We start from the raw sequence: 20796 nt of genomic DNA, 5'->3' as shown, positions 1-20796 counted from the left end.
AGTCTCGCCTGGAGTCTCGCCTGGAGTATACCGCGAGAACAGCACCTCGCTATGTTTTGGCTACTTTTAAGCAGTCTTACAGCAGTAGGAACTGTTGCAGTCCTGCAGCCACCGATACCTGGATGTGGTATGCCAGTATGTCAATAACTTTAAGTTAATTCGTTTCTCATCCCCGCCAGGGCCGCCATTTTGTCTTATTTACTTTGTACCATTACAGGGTTAAGTTACCGAATGCAGCTATTAAATAACTTTAAAAGTTAGCCTAGCTAGTGTAGACTATTAGAAAGTTATGCCGGGGGGGGTGGGGGGGGGGGGGGGGGTAATCTGCGTAGGCAGACCCTTTTCTTTCCTTTGTGTGGGGGTAGCGGGGAAAGAAAAGGGTCTTCATATTCTCGTTACTCAGTGACCATTTCAAAGCAACTTCAAAAAAGCTGTGGTGTATTTCATGAATTTGTGTACAAGGTCATCTAGCAAGATCATATTTTTGTCTCCTATTACTTTAGTGTAAGAGACTTATGATTTAGATATTACAAGGGGTAGTCACCTCCATACCACCAATTGATGCACTTGTGACCGGGATCAAGATTTAATCGAGGGGTACTTTTGCAGTGAATCAAGCCATCATGGCATCTGAAAAAGTGGCGATCAAGCACCTTTGAATGCTAACTTTGGACAACACGAGAATTTACTAAGCTTTTACGGCTGACGATCAAGAATCAAGGCTCTTGGAAAGATGAAATCAAGTGATCAAGGCAATATTTTGGTGATCAAACTTCTTGATCCTGGTCACTAGTGCATCAATTGGTGGTATGGAAGTGACTACTACCCCTGTATTAACTCAATAGTAGCTAGCTACACCATAAATAGCTATAGAGCTAGCTTTTAGGGGCCAAACTTGGTATAATGAAGTGGCCTTATATATTAACAAGGTTAGCTAGCTATATAGCTACCACTATTTTATTTTATGGTTCAGACTGATTTTATTTTCATTGGGCAGAAGAATGCACTGATGATCGAACAGCTGTAATGGGAAGTTTACAGAAATATAAAATCACGACTTTTGTAATTTTAAATTACTGATTTTCTCAGAGAAATATGAATTGAAATGTTCTTGAAAGATGACATATGGGCAGTCATATTTCAATATTTGAAATTTTGTAGACAATTTTGGCTCATTACCTACCCCTCGGCTGGACCCTACTCATTTTTAAATTAGTGCACTTTCTATTAGAGCATAGCTAACCGAAACCATTCCGTCGGTATACTCTGCAAGGTTAGTAGGTAAAAATTGTATTACGGCCTGGGGCGATGAAAAACATTTTGGTCAATTTTAGCATGCTATAGTGCTAGCCAACTTTTAGTACGGATAATGTAAGGCTCAAGCTATAGCATATTCATCATCTCAAATGAATGGATGATTCCTACCCTGTGCTATCACACAATCTTAGGGAAGTCTCACTGAAATGTTCTTTTTGTAGACCTCACTGCTATAGATTAAAAGTTGTTAGTGGTTGGCAATAGAACTTAGTTATGACGATGAAGGTCAATTTTGCAAAACACATCTTCAGACAACGTGCAATGCAACACCATGCATGACATATAGTAGGTGCTATTTATCCAATTAGGGACCTGTGAGAAGGCTAGGCCTGTAAATACAGAGAGTCAGAAACATGTATCTGAAACTGTGAAGAATGCATATGCTATACTGTGTACTCAAATGCTTTGTTACACTTATATACTATATATATATCCATATTAAAGCCAGACTGAAATAAACGCCTGGGCTCAAATACACGCCAGGTACTTCATCCTGAACTATAGAATACACACCTGACGATGGGGTGTCAAAACTAGACTATGTTTCTAATAAACGCTGGAGTTGTGTACTATACAAGAGTGTATATACTGGATAAGCATTATTCACCTCGTATTTCAGTGAAGACTCCAAAGTATAAGTCGATTATATAAGCATTTTCAGCACCACTTTGTTCACAATCATCCTTCACCTTGTGTGCTCTAAGAAATAAACACCTGGGCCTGAAATAGATGCCAGGTTTGTTTACATGCCAGGTCGATAATCACTTATAGGAAATAAACGTCCAGGCTTTATATGGGTATATATATATAAGTAGTTGTACTCAACCTAGCTGATCAGAATCTGTTTTAGTTTGACCCATCAGTGCATGCACCAGGATAATACAGTAGGACCTCCACTATCTGAACACCTGTGTGCTAGTTAAATCATAGAAATGTTCAGATAAGTGAATTTGTTTGGATAAATGAAGCCCATTCATTTATATACAGAGTTCTGTTCAACTACTCTAATAGACATACACTTACTCCAATAGAACGTTTACCTAATGATGAAATACTCTAATAGAGCAGTCACTTATACTGTTTGGATAATCGAGATTCGGATAATCGAGGTCCTACTTTAGCTACATGGAACAAGTGCCAACACAGTGTCATAGCATAATGCACATAGATACTAATTATAAACTATTGAAATAAATTTTATGCATATCACAAGTTAAAGTTAACAAACACTGAGAGACAATACATTTTACTTTTTCTAGCACAAGTATATAGGCTAGTGTTCAAACTTCAAGGTGTTGAAGTATAGCTTTGCATGTGGCCTCCCTCAAATAGTTCATTAACACCGCTGGCTGTATCCAGATATTCAAAAGTTATGTATTGGGTTGCACAGCAACATTTCATCATCCACTACATTGCACAGCATCTTACATCATGTACTTATAAATGTTGATTACTTGCCTCACACTAATGCACTCTGCAACTACATGTGAACAGTTAATTACTGAATATCCTTGATAAAAATGCTATTTTATACACATAATTCCACATACTGCAGCAAGATTTCAATTTGAGAATCACTACTCTGAAGCTCTCTGTAACAGATACTTTAGAGACCAAAATCTTTGTAGATTTTTCTATTGTGTTCTATTGGGGAGTTTGTTAAGAGATACTCCACTGTGTTAGCATATACTGTATATTCTGTTAAAATAACATACTGTCAGGAGTTTATTCCTCTTAAGATTTATGTTTGATTAGTAAACTTAATGCAAAATTAAAACATGGCCCACAACTGGCATCATTGAGTAGGCAACATTTTATGAAATGTATGTCTACCAATTGTAGTACTACAGTAAGTGTGGTTGTTTGTTTTACATTTAGTTGCATGCAAGGAATTATTGTTTTTTATAGATCAAACCAATGCTGGAAATCAGTTTTGTTTAGGATTTTATCAAAATCAATTTGGAAGCTGTGATGAACAAGAAGCAATCCCTCCAGTTCTTTCGGTCACTACAGAAGAGTCCACACGTGTCAACTTCACTGTCAACACCGTAGCAGGAGTATTATTTAATGGATTTGCTATTCGTGAGCAGATCACATATGTCAACATACCTCTTGGATTCATCGTGTTTGAATCTGTACCGGAGGATACAGATGTACGGTTTAAAGGAATTTGTATTCAAGCAGAGGGTAACAGAACAATAGTAGTGTTTGGTCAACATGAAGAGCTAGGCTCTAATGATGCTTACCAAGCTTTGCCAGTTTTTGAACTGCCACCAGGAAGGCCTTACGAGTATGTTGTTGCATCCGTACATGGAACTGAATCTACTGCTGGTACCGATAGTGTGGCATTAGTTATTGGCACTGAAGATGATACTAGGGTAACTGTCATTCCTACATCGACGATTATAGCTATTAATTATGATTATCCACCTGCAATAGTAGCAGGGTTCTTCTTTGGATTTCCAGATTCCTTAAACACTCTCACAATTGGGCGATATGAGGCCTTGTATCTCCAGCTTCGCGATGGAGATCTAACAGGCACTCGTATTATAGCAAACAAACCAATATCTGTATTCAGTGGACATGAATGTGGCAACATTCCACTAACTGGCAACCCCTGTGACCATCTTATTGAGCAGATTCCCCCGATAGACACATGGGGAAATGAAGTAGTCACAGTTCCATTGAGAACAAGAATAGGTGGTGACATAATAAAGGTGATTGCTGCCCACGGTTCAACTACAGTGAATATCACAAGAACTGACATTAACACTGGTGCAGTCACTACTGTTCCTAGCTTTATACTGAACTCTGGTGAATTCAGGGAGATTCTTATTAATGATTACAGTTTGATACAGTCTAGTCGTCCAATTGGTGTGTTTCAGTTTAGTAGAAGTTGGGAAGTGGATGGTGTTGAAACTTCAGACCCTTTTATGTTGTATGTACCACCTTGTGAACAGTATCGTAACAGCTTTGCTGTAGCTACTGCTCCGTTTAATGAAACTCTTGAAGGAACTCTTCGTGGAGGCCGAACAGCCTATATCAACTACACCAATATAGCAATACCAGCTGCATATTCTGATATTAATCAGTTGACAATTAACAATGCAGTACCAAGTGCTGCAGATTTCACGTCAATCAGAAATACTGACAACACCATCTGGGGCTATGGAGCACAACTATTACTTGATGCAGGAGTTCAAGTGATGAGTCATCAAAATCCTAATGCAGGCTTTGGGGTGGCAGCATATGGCTTTAGTCTACAGTTGTCATGGGGATATACTGCTGGACAAGGCCTTGCTCCAGTTGCTCTTAGTAAGTTGACATGTGTCCAGTCTGGTCACTGTGGCAATGTTTGTACATACCATGAAAAAAGAAAAGTTAACACCTAAAATCACCTAGTGGATATTAACCTTCTGTAAATTACAGCGCAGGTGGTACACATTCTTATCATCACAGTGACCAACTATTATCATATGTACAAGTAGAAGGAAAATTAGTCTAGTTAGAGATCATAGCCATAAAAGTAGTGAAACAAGGACACCTGGGGATATACTAGTGGACATTTATCCCTATAGACTGGGATTAAAATTAATGTCCACTAGTATATCTGCAGGTGTAGGAGACCTCCCTTGTTTCACTACTTTTATGGCAATGATCCCTGAAAATTCCTAACTTTCCTTCTATACTTGTATGTTTACTTTTTGTATAACTCGCACATACTGCACCAAAAGGAAGGCTGATGCCAAGCGTCCCAATAAATTAATTTCACATCTGAACGCATGCCCCAACTATCAATTATTATCAAAAGTGAAGTGCCATTATGCTTCATTTTAAGCTGTGTTCAGCACATTACACAGCGGTGCAAACAATGGACAGTATGTGAAGGACCTCTGCAATCAGTCCACTCATAACAGAAAACTAGGGAAGCCATCACGCTGTACTGCCGGGAATTGATACCTGTCACTATCAGCAAAGATATATGGGACACAAAGGAGTACAGGTAAGTCCATGAAGCATGCATTGGATGCGCTGTGGTATGCCACTATAGAAAATTCTGCTATTAAAACATTTATTAAAATTCAGACAGTAGCAACTTGTTGGAGGTGCTTTTTGGCTGCTCTATAGACATGCTTTTGGGTTGTCATTAGTGCTCAGTGATATATCAGAATACTGTTTATAGTGATAAATTAACATAACCGCAGTTATCAGTTGGCTTTGATAACTGGTATATCAAAATACCAGATTTTAACCTAGCCTTTGGTATTTAATTACTCAATTTGTTGGTGGTTTAGCAACTAAACAAACACTGAGGTTGCCACATTACAAGCACCTGCCTACTTGTACTGAATTTTTTTCTTTTCTTTGGCCTATTTTTTGTTTCACCTTATTAGTAGTCTCCAATTCTGTTTATTAGATTAGGTAAACCAAAGCTGCAGCACATGTTGCTGTCAGACCTTCAGTGCTGGTCACTGTAAAACTTCAATATTAATAAAACAACATTCTTTGGTTTTTGGGATGCATGCTGCTTCATATTAGACCCAAGAAATGATAGTCACTGTAACAAGTTAACTATGTACCAATACACCACAATAATTTCCTGTTACTAACACTGTTTATTCAAATTTCAGTACTGCCAGCATTAATTTACTTATACCTTACCATTACTGCCAAGGCACCACAAAGGTATTGTGAGGCTGGTTTTGGGGTGATATTTTGGGCAGAGCATCAACTTGCTTTTGGTTACACTTTTATTATCTAAGGTTTGGGCTTTTTATGCTACTTCTAAAAACCAGGAGCCTATACAGCTAATACTATCCTAAATAGGTAATTAATATAGTAATATCATACAGTACCATAGTACTGTATAGTAGGGACCACAAAGGAGTATCCCTCCTGGAAGAAGACTGAGTGTGGCCCCGACTAAACATTGGGTGACCTGCAGTTCGAATCCTGGGGTTGGAGGGATTTTTTTCCTTACTTTGGCCCCTTTTCTGTTACACCTTATCAGTCAGTAAGTCAAGTCACTAGGTCTAAGTCCTTGAAATTAGGTTAGGTAATCCTAAGGCTGCAGCACATGTTGCTGTCAGACCTTCAGTGCTGGTCACTGTAAAGTGCTAATAATTACATAACCAAGTAATAAGAATAATACTTTTTTTCGTAATAATAATAATAAAGTAGGCGTGGCCCAAAAAATAACATCACCCAATAACCGGCCTCAATTTTCCCTGACGATGATGAGGCAGTATTGGTTAGGTAAAATTAAACCCAAACAAGCTTTCAGATCAACCTGAAATGCTTTCAACAAGTTGCTATGAAATTATAAAAATAATTTATTTAATGGAATTTTCTACTGACTGACTGACTGATTCCTTCAGACAAGCGTAACTCGATAACGGCTAAGGCTACGGGCTTGATTTTTTCACTATTCGACGTCGCTTTGGCCCAATAGGTGCCTTTTGGCATACCGCAGTACGTACAATGCATTCTTCATGGACTTACCAGTGTCCTCCTTTGTGTCCCATTCATCTTTTCTAACAGCAAAAAGTGTCAATTTGGTGATAGCATGTGATGGCTTCCCTTTGTAACAGAAATTATCCATATTTTTCATAGTGGCTGTTTTGATTGCAGAGGTGCTTTGCAAACAGTTCTTGATTCATACTGCTGTGTAATGGGTTGAACACATAGGGACATAGGAAGAATTTAACTAATGGGTGCCCAGTGGTAAAGCTGAAGACCAAAAAAAAACAAAGGTCGCAAGTGTGACTGCTCTATTAGAATATCTCAATCTTTTCAGTAATATATAGTACAGTGTGTTGACACCCGTTAGTTACTTACACCACTGGAAATATTTATGGGTGCTTGGCCGGCATCCATGCTTTCTATGCCCCTGACACAGCCAACAACAAAGCGCAATGGATATTTCACTTTCAGACGATAATTGATTTAACTGGGGCATGCAGTACCACTTCTTTTGGTATGCATGCAGAGGTGATTTTCGAACAGTTATAGATCCGAAATGCGGGTTGAAAATAGCTGACAATGAAGCATATTGGATACTTCACTTTTCAGACGATAGCTGGGGCGTGCGGTGCCATTTCAGATGCGGTATGCGTGGGATCACCAGTCATGATAATAACATTTACAAAAAAAAACAAGTACACAGAAAAATTTGGAATTTCCAACTAGAGTAGGGACCATAGCACATTGATAAAAAGTACTGAAACAAGCTGGAGTAATGCACAATATTAAATCACAGTAAAACAATAAGAAGTGTTATATCCCTACTGTGGTCAAGATACCATAATAGAAATGTACAGTAGGGATATAACACTTCTTATTGTTTTACTGTAATTTAATATTGTGCACTACTCCAGCTTGTTTCAATACTTTTTATTGATGTGCTATCATCTGCTATGGTCCCTACTCTAGTTGGAAATTCCTGTGTACTTGTTGTAATGAATTTCAAGCAACGTTATTTATTTGATGTGCATAGAATGCATCTTGCTTTGAAACATTTAACACAGACTAATCATCATACAGAGTCATTACTTGAGTATAGTCACTGGTCTGCACACAGCCAGCTAAAGGCCAGCTATGAGCACACACCTGGATTGCTGAAATTGTTTTTGTAAAAGTGTTTGTGTGTGTGCGTTTGTGTGTGTGTGTGTGTGTGTGTGTGTGTGTGTGTGTGTGTGTGTGTGTGTGTGTGTGTGTGTGTGTGTGTGTGTGTGTGTGTATTTATATTAGCAGGGCTACCCAGAGAAATTAAGGGGCTCAGGGAAAAGAGTTAAAGGTGTCGCGCTGAATGGTCAATCACCCCAGCCAACACGACTGCTATCTTTGAATTGCTTTAATAGACATACATACCTAAATGCTTCGATGATGGGTGGGAGAAGGTAATGTTGCTGTTACATTTGTTAATGGAAATGGATAAGTCCTGGAGATATCATGGAAATACTAACCATGTGTCACAATAGAAACGATTGTGGGTTGTGACAAAAACCTGCCAAAATATGGGATGAACGTCTACCATGCCAAACTATGGTGAATTGTGCGTGAGTTATTTTGTTAAAATAGTTTGTGTGCATTCAAGCTGCCAATAATTTGTGTGCAACGCATGTTAATTATGAGTCCTAGTGTATGGTGAAGCTGCACGACTAGAAAGTTCCATAAATCATTTAAAGCATAGCCTTCAATTGCTCGTGCTATATGAAAAATAAAGCATAATATGCTTTATTTTTCATATAGCACTCGCAGCAATGCTTTAACATACACTAAGTGCCTGAAGCTATAGTACGTTCGCGTTGAGCTGAATCCTGGGTTGTTGATTAAGAAGCCATACAAGATCAAAGGCTTTAAACATAATGTTTATGACGCATTTATTCGTAAGCCCATGTTACGGGCGCGCACTTAATTGTTGTGAATATGGCGTCCAGTGCACCGTCAGCGAGTGCGGAGAGAACCCCCCTTGGAAAGAAGTTAAACAGCCAAACGAAGTATCTACTTATGAAACTATGTGAGTACTTTAAGCAAGAAGCGAAGAAATGTAAAATTTCTATCAACATCACGGAGAGAATCTAGAAGGCCACCGGTATTGTATGTAATGCCTTCTTTGCTGGGTTTTGGCATACATTACGCCATGCAGGGATTTCAAGGACATCTATTAGAATGGAGCACCGCAAGAAAGGTGGTTTATTTACGCCAAGAAAAAGGTGCAAAATGCACTTTGCACAAGCCCGCTCAATTGTAATCGTCAGGTACAAATGTTCACGAGTCCATGTTGATGCAGACAGTTTTGACCCAGATACTGTCAGACAAGATCCATTCATTGTACGGAAGGAAGGAAATCTATCGCTCTCAAAGATTTTGGTAAGTTAAATTTTGAAACCTGCAACTTTGTCACGTACTCCGTCTTAGACCAAACTTAAGAATGATGGTGTTTTCTCTGGGGGTAGAACATTGCTTTAAAGAGTGTTGAGTGATATGGGATTTAAGTACAAGACGATTAATGACAAGAGGTTAGCATTGAAATTGTTTGTGCTTTAATGTCACTACACGTATATGCAGGGTATGCTATGAGTAGCCCTGCACAGTCCATCAGCATCATAAATATTAAAGACGAACGAGGTGCAACAGAACTGAAGGAAGACCGGTTGTGTATTTGGATGAGACTTGGGTAATGAAGAACTTCTAGAGCAATTCCTCATCCAAATCAGCAGTGATAGTGAAGATGGTGATGGTGGTATTAATGAATCTTCCACTAGCAGCAACGGGTCCAAGTCTTCTTCTGGGCTTACTTCATCTGATGTAAGATTGTTTGATATTTGCAGCATTGGTGTTACAACTTGATTTTGTTCCCCAGGAGTCATCGGGTAGCTGGGATTAAACTCTGTGAAGTACATGAAAATACAGATGAAGTGTAAGTGTGTGCACTTTAATAAAAAATACCATTGCTTTATTGTGCTATATAGCAGAAGTTGAACATACAATCCCTTGTATATTAAATCAGTGCAGGAGTGTTTGGAAGTCACTACAGGTACTATCAGCCCAAATTCATACAAACAGTGTTATTTCATTTGTTGAAATTTTAGAGTTTTTTGGGAATGTAACTTCAAAAACAAAATGCTGGCTTTAAAAACTGTGTACATGTGTGGTGAAGTGATGAGAAAAGGATTAAAATGACAAATTGACTAAATGGGAACAGAAGATGATAGTCAGCTGTGCTGAATGTGAAATAAAATACATGTTGTTTGGCTCATTTGCAGGAACACCAATGCTAAATAACAGATTTTGAGCTGTTATAATTTGGTTTTTTTCTCTTTTGAGGCTGAAGAAGTTTTTTACCTGAATATAAGCAGGCCACTTATCTTCTAAATAGTGCAACAGTGGCCCCAGCTCTTCTACTTATGCAACTCTGTTTTACACACACAAAATCTGTTTTATTTTTCTTGTAAAAGTGTATTACAGCCTCTTACATAACGGATGGTGAAATCATGCGTGTTGAGGGCGGGTGTGTGACGTCTGGCTTGGCCACAAACATGTGTCAACATGACCATCAAAGGGCTGCGCTTTAGAGGCTTCCCCATTGAAAATGTATGGCGAAACTTTACAGTGTCATAACTGGAGTGTCTTACATTCGAATGAAGCGCTTTTAATATATTTTTAGCGGATCGAGAAGCGCTACGTATCGAGCAATACAGGAGGCCCATGCGATGTAGCAATCATAAGTTATTAATCGTTTTTGAGGGTTCAGCTCAACGCGAACGTACTATAGTACAGATAAAGCTACCTAGTGGAAACAGACAGCATAAAACATAATATGTGACCGGATCTGCGAAAAAGGGACATAATCGCACAAGCCTAAATTTACAGTATAAAGCATTGAATACATTGGGTGAAACACTTGCGTATTATTGAAAAATTTTCGTAAAATTTTTTTGACCTCTCTTTCATAGTGAAGGAAGGGACTAACAATACAAACCTAGATATCATCTTGTTCGCCTGCTCAAGAGGAGTTGGAAAATCTTTGTTTCGTTGCAGTAGACCCAAGGATTCGTAAGTTTTTTTTTTCTCAATTAATGACATAAGATAAAACAGTACATAATAAACAAAAAAAAGTTATCTTAAATATGGGCCTCAGCGACCTGTACAGCAATCGGTGCCTCAGCAAAGGGACAGCGCAAACTGGACCTGGCACCACAAATGCACATAATTTCAGACCTCAACAAAGAGAAGCTTAATTTACATCTCAGCCATCCCATCACTATTCCATAAGAAAGACTGTGCTTTGCACTCAAAAGGTTAGCCAATCTCTTATAAAACTGAGTAGCAGCATCACCCATTCCACCAGTAGTAGTAAAAATTAAGGGAGTAAATGAGGAATTCTCTACTTCATGAACCCGTTGTTGGTATTCAAGTCTCTTTTCCTTGTCATGACGTCGATATGCAGAGTGTAGGGGTTGATTTGAGGGTGCACTAGGGTTAAAAATTCTGACATCAAAGTATGACCTCTCAAATTGTCCTCCCCAAAAACCATTAGCTGCAATGTCAAGCCTTGCGTTATCATCACAATTAGCTGTTTTGTATTGAAGGGTCTCACCAGAAAGAGGCTGAAGGTGGGGTTCAATGACAACATTGTTACAGACCTCGGAAAGTAAATTGGCAGTTAGATCACGCACTTCATTATGTCTCAGAGAAGGAAACCCGCCCTTTGGACAAGACAGAGCATGTTCTATGGTAAAAGAGTGACCACAGGCACAGGAAGTAGGGCAGGCAGATGGTAGCCAATAATAGTTAAGCGCAATTGCATCACAAAAAGCAGTTTTATGAAGCACAAAATTATGCGACTTCAATGGAAGACAAGAGAGCCAATTCGATGCACCCTTCTCCTGAGCCAACGTGACTGAGGAACGCATGCTAGGAGGAAGTTCATTGGACAAATGATTGGCAGATTGAAGTTGCTCTTGATGGCTCCTAGAGTGAAACTTAGATCACAACTGAACCTGTGCATCAAGACAGTCACCTAGTTGATGTACCTGAGAGATAATCAAGCCAACGAGACCAGCATTTACTTCTACAGAGCAGGAACGCTGCTGTGACACAACAATCGAAGGATCAAACAAACCAAGGCCTCCTAGCCGCACGGGCAAGGCAAACAGCTTTCTCTCAACATCACCAGGGACAGTTCGACCCAATAGACTAGGAAGGAAAACAGATTTAACAAAATGTTCAAGAAGAAGGAAAGGTCTGTAGAACAAGAGGAAACAAGAAAAAAATAGTTCCATCAGAAAGAGAGACCATGACAAAAAGCAGCATAGGAAGCATGAGGTTGTGTTTGGGCAAAGAGGCTCAGGGTCTTAAGATCATCAATCCAGCCATCCACTTTACGTCTCAAAAATAGCTGTTCAAAGGCAGGAGTGCCAATTACACCTCCCAAATAATGGTGTCCTTCAGTAGTGATCTGAATGTCACAGTCTCCAAAGATTGTTCTAGCATCAGTTAAAACAGTTTCCTTGACTATCAAGATAGTTTTAGTAGCATTTGGAAAATAGCCATAACGGGGCCCTATAGAAGATAACAAGTCCCACCATTGCTTAAGCTTGGAAAGCTTGCCACCAGCAGCAGAGTCATCAGCATACCAGCACTACTTTACTAGACCAGTAAGACGAGAAATCAAGGGTAGGGTGCCGATAGTGTACATAGCCATAGCGAGAGGATCACCCTGGGTAGTCCCTTCACTAGAAAAGACGGTACGACCTCCAGTAAACAAAAAAGCATCAGTATGATAAGTGTTAAAATGGGAGCAAGAGAAGGGCAGGGGACCTCAACGTTTCGGAGTGTTACTTGACTATTTAACTCGTTGAAGGCATTCTTAGCATCAACAAGGGAACACCATCAACCTCAGGCAAGTCAAATATTTGTTTCATTGCATGGACAGCAGCTTCACAACCACCCATTTTACCAGCACATAATTGAGAGGATCCTGCAGCCTGCTGTAAATCATGCCCTATAATTCTCATCACAGCCTTTCCAATAATTCTTCGCAAAACTTCACCCACACCAATAGGGCGAACACCAGGACGCTTGTCAAGAGGAATTAGGTGACAAGCACAGTAAGCAGATAAATATTTTGTACTAACATAAGAGGTGGAAATACGATGGGCAAAAGCAGGAATAGCTGCACACAAGTCATTAGAAGCATCACCAAACGCTGTACAAAGACAGGCCCGTAGCCAGGGGGGGTTCGGGGGGTTCTGAAGAACCGCCCTCTTGGAAAAAGGTCCACAATTTCAGTTAAAAGGTCCACAATTTAACCAAAAAGGTCCACAATTTTAGTATACAAGTCCAAACCTTTAGGAACAAAAGTCCATTAGCTAAAGCTTACTAGATACCACTAATAAGAAGCTAAATTAAATGTTCCGACTAATTCAGTGCTTGTATTAAATGCAATGCAAGATCGAGATACTCTAATAGAACAGTCAACCACTCTAATAGAACAGTCACAATTACATTTTCTTTTAAAAGCTACTTAATTTACATGTAGATTGTCTAAACCGAAATTTCATTAAAATATAAGATTATGGTGGACAAGCTCCTCAATGCAGAGCCCACGAATAGCATCCATGCTTCAACTCCATGCAATGTGTAAATTTCATTGTTTAAAACACCCTTTGTTCTGCTCCACTGCCCCTGTTGATCATGGGAGAGTGCTCAATCTTTCCCTTTCTTATTCACTGTGACATTCCAATATATTATATTTAGACACATGCATGTGCAGATGGTATAATTACAGTACCAGTAGAGATATTTTTCCAGATATCATCCATACAGCTGGTCTTCAGCTTACCTAAAAAAATTGTTATTTTTATTGACTGAAATGCCACTAAATTCAACCTTTTAGCATCTATTTTCAAAAAGTTTCCTGGGGGGGGCATGCCCCGAGACCCCCCTAGTTTCGCACACCATAATATAATCTGAATCATGTCATATAAAAAGGTCCACTTTTCTTCTAAAAGAACCTACCCAGATAAAAGTCTGGCTACGGCCCTGAAAGATGTCTCCAAGCATGAGCATCAAGACCAGAAGGGCCTGCAGAGCCACTTATCTGCATGACCACTGATTTAATTAAAGCAGCATCTAAGCCATCAAATAGAACTGGATGAAATGATTGAGAGGAGTCAACGGGATTGAGTATAGCATCAGGGTCTGCAGCATGACCATAAGAATGTTTTTCACGCTATACATCAAACACAGTTTTGGGAGAACCATCAGACAAGGAACCCACTACATGATCCAAGTTAAGAGGGCCACAATCGCAAGAAGAAGACAGACAGCGAAGAGCAGCATTGACACGGCCCTGAGTCATAAGGTGGGCAAACCTGGAAGAATGAGTTTGATCATCACAGGAAGGACGATAGCGAGGTGAAGCAGATAGATGTTTCTGTATGACAATCCCTTCATTAGATAAAGTTAAAAAATCACCCTTAAGCCAAAGATCAAGTCGTCTCTGAAGGCAAGAGCGAACTACTCGAAAACTGAGTTTGGACTCATTGTGGGGTTTCTGTAAAAGCAAGTTGGGCATCAACATGGCAGCCTTCAAGGCAAATGGCTCTAGAGCTGACTGTTCACTAAAGGAGTGCAGCAATGATGCAAGTTCAGATACAAAGGATTTACCCAAGTTACCTGATGGCACGGTAAACAAGTTCAGTTTCCAATGGACAACTTGAAAGTATAGTCGGTCGAGTAATTCAAGCACAGCAGGGCTAGGTGAGCCACGCCACTCAAAAGTAGTAAGAGTTGACAAGTTAAAGGAAGGAAGGTTTCGCACATCTGAACTGGTTGCACAAGTAGGGCAAATAAATGGTCCATTATCAACATCAAGTATTCTACTTCCAGCAGTAGTGATTCCGACACAATGGCCATGATACCACTGGCAGCAGTTCTCACTGTGGCCATCACACTTAATCATAAACCCATCAGTACCAAAAGGCCGCCCACAAGAGCACCACACATGATCAGGGTCATCATCGTCAACATCGACGTCATTATTAGACAGTTCAACTAGTTGTTTTCGACGACTCTTCTTACGTCGTCCGGGCATTCCAATAAGTGCGCATCAAAGAAGCAGAACGAGAGAATAACACGGTAACAAATGGTAAACTCAACCTACTTAGTGTCGTGCCCAGAGCCAGGAAGCGAATACCAGGACCAAAGATCACTCGAATAATCAAGAGGAGTTTCTTGGAGCTACGAGCATTTGTTTACGTCATGTCGAAGCAATTGCGTACAATCAATTTTTCCTCACGAACTTTGCCATTTTATGCAGTGAAGAAGGGTGAGTAAAGGAAAAACTTACCCAGTACTTGGTTCCCCCGTTCATGGTGAACACGATGGTGAAATGTTTGGCTCCGTACCTCAATCCGTTGGTAAGTTACAACCGTTTTTGTAAGCACATGTAATTTATCTTCCCTATGCTTGCTGTACATTATTATCGATTTTTCTGTTTTTGCTACTTTGTAGAGCTGTAACTCCCACAGTTATTGGCATATGAAGCTGAAACTTTACCAGTGGGTACACTTGGCTAAGTAGATTATAAATATTTAGTAAACCGGAATTCGAAAAATATGCGATTATGTCCTGTTTTCGCAGATCCGGTCACATATATAGAGAGATACATATAGCATGGATTCATTTTGCATGCCCAAGTGATAAAATACTGGAGTTATATATCTTTGAACACTGCACACCAAAGCGATAGCAGTATAAGGTCATGCTCAGTTTTGCATATGATGTTAGAATGTCTAACAAACTCTGAAGTTCCTTAACGTATGATATTTACAGGCATGTTCTATTATAGTACACCTGACTGCTCTATTAGAGTATATACGTGACTGCTGTATTAGAGTATATCAATCTTTTTAACAGGTATTCAAGGGGCCCCTTTCAGACTGAACCCTGGGCAGAATGCCCCAGTTGCTCCCCCTCTTCTTGGCCCTGTATATTAGTCCATACACACCCACATGAGCAAAATCATTAATTGGTAAAAGCAGCTTATACGTAAAACTGAAATGAAGTCTGTACAGTAGGCCCTCGGTTATCTGTACCCTTGTTTATCCAAAATTGGAAAGGACAGTTCTATTAGACTATTTTGAGTATAAGTATATGTTCTATATTAGAGTATTTCAACAGAGCTTTGTATATAAATGTATGGGCTACAGTTATCTGAACACTTTTATCATTGCCTAAAAACAAAGGGGTTCGGATAACCAAGGGTTCACTGTATTAAACTTCTATACAGGTAAACTTTGCTCTGAGGCAGTTTCTTTTTGGCGGTCTGAAGTACAGTGTGGCAATTCTTCTCAGACTTTGTGAATTACCTTCCTAGTTTTGCAGGTATTAACAACTGAAATACAATGGTGCAGGCTTTGTAGACTACCAGGAATAGCCTATCCCTTTGAGTTGAAAGGCAGCATGTCCCTTTCATATGTGAACGAAATAAAGAGCTTTATCTAGAGAATTTGTGGGAAAAAGCACGATAGTAGCTATAAACAGTTTAGAAGATACTTCTGTGCGTAAGATGTCGGTTTGTTTAATAAGTACTTCCTTGCAGTGCACAGCAATGTAATTGAAAAATTACAAATATTTCATGAACTACAAAATCTGAAATTACAATAACTTCATTAATTGATGTACTATTGAAAACCAAAAACCCATTAGCTAAAATAATAACATAGTAATATATGATTGGTTAATTGCAGAGGAGTTAACTAGCTGCATGGCACCTGGTTTTTAGAAGAAACACAACATCAACTTGTATACTTTGTTCAAGAACTTCAATAAGTTGGCTGCTACACCAATGTCATTAAGTGTAATAAAAGAGGAGCAGTAAGTGTTGCAAGCTGCTATGTACATTTCCCAACATTTAAAATGTTTAATTGGTAAAATGTTTTGCAGTGCTATTAATGAAACTAAGAGGTACTGTACAGTTGTTTACAAATCATATTTTCTTTTTTTAAATTGTAATTAGCTACCTTACTGTTCAGTTACTATCTGATACTCACAAGAATATGATTGGCTGCACTAAAAGGCCATGTTCACGAACGTAGAAGTAACAGCTGATATCTGGTGCAGCCAAAAAATGACTGTTAACTATACTTTACAAAATCTAACTTGGAGTCTTTATGAATGATTGACTTGTGCTATCTTGCTGTATTAATCCCTTTTAATTAATGATTTGGCTGTCATTTTCTCCTCAAAATTGAGTATTGAAAAAGCAGTCAAAATGCTAGCCAGTTGGAATGTTAGGAATGTAGCAATGTTGGGGTACAAATCAATTCAATGTTATATTTTAGTTGTATTGACATTCATTCCTTGGCTACACCAGATATCAGCTCTTTTATTTGTCTTACTTTCGTAGACACACCACTTTTGTAAAGCCAAGCTGGTATACAGTGGAACCTCAGTTATCCAGATGCCACTTATCTGGATTCTCGGTTAACCAAACTAGAGATGTACCGATAAAGATTTTTCAATTGTACCGATATCTGATTAATCTATACCTTAGAGAGCCGATACCAATTTGATATTTGCATATTTTGTAAATGTAAATCAAATAGAACTACAGGTGTACATACTGCATCTTTAGTGTTGAAAAAATGGTACTTATGGTGGTGTGGCCTCTATTATGCTACCCAAACAATTAGGCACCACAAAAATTTGAATTAATACTCTCACAAAAACTTGCCTGGATTACTCCATATTTTGATTAGTTATCAAAATGGCTAACTGGCAGATTTAGTTCATTCTGTGGTGCAGTTTTAGTGTAACAGCTATATATATACTGGTTTTAGAAGATCTGGGTAAGAATGTTAACGATAACAACCATTCTTGCATGCACATTCATATGGCTTCTCATAGCTTAGTACTATATTAATAGGAATTCTATTTGTATACTGAGCAAAAGACGTTTAATTCTCTTTGTGAATGCTATCCCACTAGGGACAGTGTGAGAAGACTAATACTGCAATGCAGAGGATGGTATTTTTGCCATACAAGCTATCTGTAGTAATATCATTTCATAGAGTGTTTGTACCGATTGCTGATATGTTATAAATTCCATATCAGCAACTAATCCGATCAATGAGTCGATTATCGGTACATCTCTAAACTACGGAAATGACTGCTCTATTAGAGTAGTGACTGTTCTATTAGGGTAGTTGATAATGCTGAAATTTTTATGTTCTTTAAGGTTATTTATACACAGTTTCAGAGATATGGACTTTTCAGACCTTATGGGCCACCCCTGGTCCCAAGGGGTTCAGATAACTGAGGTTCCACTGTAATTTACATGTCCATCTGTTTACTGTGAACATTTACAGCTGTCGTTTCATTTGACCAAAGTGAGGTGGGTACAAATGGTGTTTTACAAGAATCAGAGAGTGTCGGTACAACCAACATAATTCTAGTACTTAGTAAACCTGTTGATCAAGATGCCACCATTACCGTTAGAACAACGGATATTTCTGCCACAGGTAAGATGTGACCAGTAAAGATAATAAAATGGCATACATGACTACACAATAGCTGGTCAGGACTATGCCAACACCTCTCCTCAGAATCATCAAGTGACATTCTCTGCTGGAGAGACAATACAAACGCTACGCATTAGAATTAATGACGATAATGATATGCAGGAGGGAGATGAGAGATTTCTAGTAGAAATACTAGCAACAACAGAGGCTGGTGCTGCTGGTGTTATTACTGGTTGTGACTACACTTCTCAGCTTACCTATGAAATTGTTGATAATGATGGTAAGTGTTGCTACAGGTCACTTGAATGTTGTAAATATTAATTAGTTACATTATAGATAATAGAGTACATAAAAGGGATGGGAAATGCAATAGTGTGACATCACTAAATACGTACATTTCTACTGGAATTCCACGTATTACATCACAAACATCCTCGTAATGCATGCTGCGCTTGTATCAAAGAAAAACAAATTGTTGTAATGACAGAATTTTGTGACCATCGATTGTAAAACTTTTACAACAATGAACTCAAGTAAGTAATTGAGGGAACTAGCAACCCTCAATGAAGTTGTGCTCAAATAAAATGAGATTGAAAGTGAGAAAAATGAACCAAAAAGTACTTTAAACCCCGTAACATTCTTCCCAAATATAGTCCGTACTTTTAGCTGTGATAAGCCTCTTTTTTACCATTTAACAGAGAGGACCAGTGGAAATATCAGAGCAAAACAGGAACAATAATGACAAAGTATCTTCCATATTTAACAGAAGTTTAAACCCCTAGCAATGTAATAATGCAAGGGTAAAAGGCTGTGTTGGTGACATGCATAGCTTACCACCACAAGACTCAAAAGTGGAACCAGCTATACAAGAAGTGGTGTGGACAAGGCATGAGGGTACTATGAGCGAAAGTACAATGCTATGTAACAGTCACAGTTAATGTGATAACCCTTTGTTACAAATTTTATGATTTGAATTCTCTTGCCAAAATCTCTCACAAAGGCCTAAAAACTGTGGATTACTATTTACGTTGTTTAGAACAGTGCGCCAAGACAATTTAGAGGACCTATATAGGACAAATTTACAATTTGGGCCCCTATAACTGATATAGCTAGGTAACACCTTTAGCATCAGAAGCATACCAATCTAGTTCTCCCCCCCCCCCCCCCTCCCCAGGAAAATTAAACACTCTAAGATTACATATGAGAGTGATTTCATAGTTTATATCACAGTATAATACTAATGACTGTTGTGTTAAGGTGACTGCTCTATTAGGGTATCTCAAGCTTACATATTTCATAGTAAGCTTTCTGCCAAATGCATACCACCTAGATAATTTTTAAACCATGTGTTAGAATGATTTTAACAGTTTAGTAGTTACTATAATTGAATATTTTCCTGATTGCTGTATTAGGGTGACTGTTCTATTAGAGTATTTCTCCAAAATCCAGTCACATTGTTTTATAAAAATGTTAGCAATCAAGTACACAAAAGTCACACTCCATATAGGCACCTTACACAAGATATACTACAAGTAATGGTTTGCTGTACCTTGAAATATACTCATTACTTATTGAGCTTTCTGGCTAATAAATAGTATACTTTACTGAGGCTTCCTGTGTCTTCGAGTCTACAAGGAACATTGACACTGTTGTGTGTTTATTTCAATCCCCACAGCCAGCCAAAAGCCAGCTGTGGGCATCTGCATATCTGCGTGACTGCCCAACACCCATGTGAGCAAACAGGCTTTGAACTACAAAACAAAAACCTTTATTCAATGAATGAAGGCTGTTAATGTACTGTATTAAAGCTTAACTTACTGTTATTGTCATGTTTAGGTGTGACTAGTAACTGAAACCAGGTAAACAGTAGTCTTGCATGGCCAGACTGCTTTTTCTCTGTCACGGTGCTTATTGATTATAAGCACTTACTGCCCTGACAGAGAAAAAGGGGTCTGGTCACGCAAGACTAATAAAATAGTTCAGTAGGGGCTAGCCTATGTGCTGTAATAGGCATATAGCAACTGAAAAACAATGTAACAAGCCTTGTAGGCTACCAGGAATGGTGTATCTTCTCGAGTTGAAAGGGGGGATATCCCCTCTATACAAGGGAGCAGCCATAAGGCTTTGTACAATAGACAACTATAAAACAGTTTAAAAGATACTCCTGTGTGTAATTTGTGGTTTAAAGTGGTTTGCTTGAGACCTGGCTTGAGTTACGCTTCCTTAACAATGCATAACAATGTAATTGATGAATTACAAGATAATTGAAATACGTATAATTTTAAGTACTGCATGTATTGCAATGTATTGTTACAAAACAAGGAAAGAAACAAGCTATGGCCTGCTGTGTGGTTAATTTATAATGAGTTAATTATTTCAAGGGGTCAAGACTCATGGTAGTGAGGCATGCAGCCAAGAAACTACAAAGATCATGCCATGATTAAAA

The 20796-nt window shown here is 38.8% G+C and overlaps 1 protein-coding gene and 1 long non-coding RNA gene across 7 annotated transcripts in view; both read left to right on the top strand.

Moving 5' to 3' along the window:
• Positions 1-25: 25 nt before the first annotated feature.
• The window catches only part of LOC136237875 (uncharacterized), a 43573-nt gene continuing 22802 nt past the window's right edge, over positions 26-20796 (top strand). The window contains exons 1-4 of the mRNA XM_066028120.1: positions 26-127; positions 3226-4632; positions 18198-18350; positions 18403-18630. Coding sequence (XP_065884192.1) covers positions 52-127; positions 3226-4632; positions 18198-18350; positions 18403-18630 — 1864 coding nt within the window. The 5' untranslated portion in view covers positions 26-51. The remainder of the gene's footprint in view (positions 128-3225; positions 4633-18197; positions 18351-18402; positions 18631-20796) is intronic.
• LOC136238625 (uncharacterized) lies at positions 8636-10314 on the top strand. 6 transcript variants are annotated; one of them, XR_010693101.1, is made up of 8 exons: positions 8639-8911; positions 8966-9032; positions 9078-9189; positions 9238-9338; positions 9388-9627; positions 9683-9739; positions 9792-9856; positions 9912-10314. It is a non-coding gene; the product is annotated as an uncharacterized lncRNA (long non-coding RNA). The 6 variants fall into 6 exon arrangements; XR_010693102.1 differs by having other exon boundaries at positions 8636-8916; positions 8966-9189; XR_010693100.1 differs by having other exon boundaries at positions 8638-8911; positions 8966-9189.

This window comes from Dysidea avara, chromosome 11 (genome assembly GCF_963678975.1).
Source record: "Dysidea avara chromosome 11, odDysAvar1.4, whole genome shotgun sequence".
In the NCBI taxonomy this organism is placed as follows: domain Eukaryota; kingdom Metazoa; phylum Porifera; class Demospongiae; order Dictyoceratida; family Dysideidae; genus Dysidea; species Dysidea avara.
The sequence above is the reverse complement of the archived record's forward strand: the minus strand, read 5'-3'. Positions and strand labels throughout refer to the sequence as shown.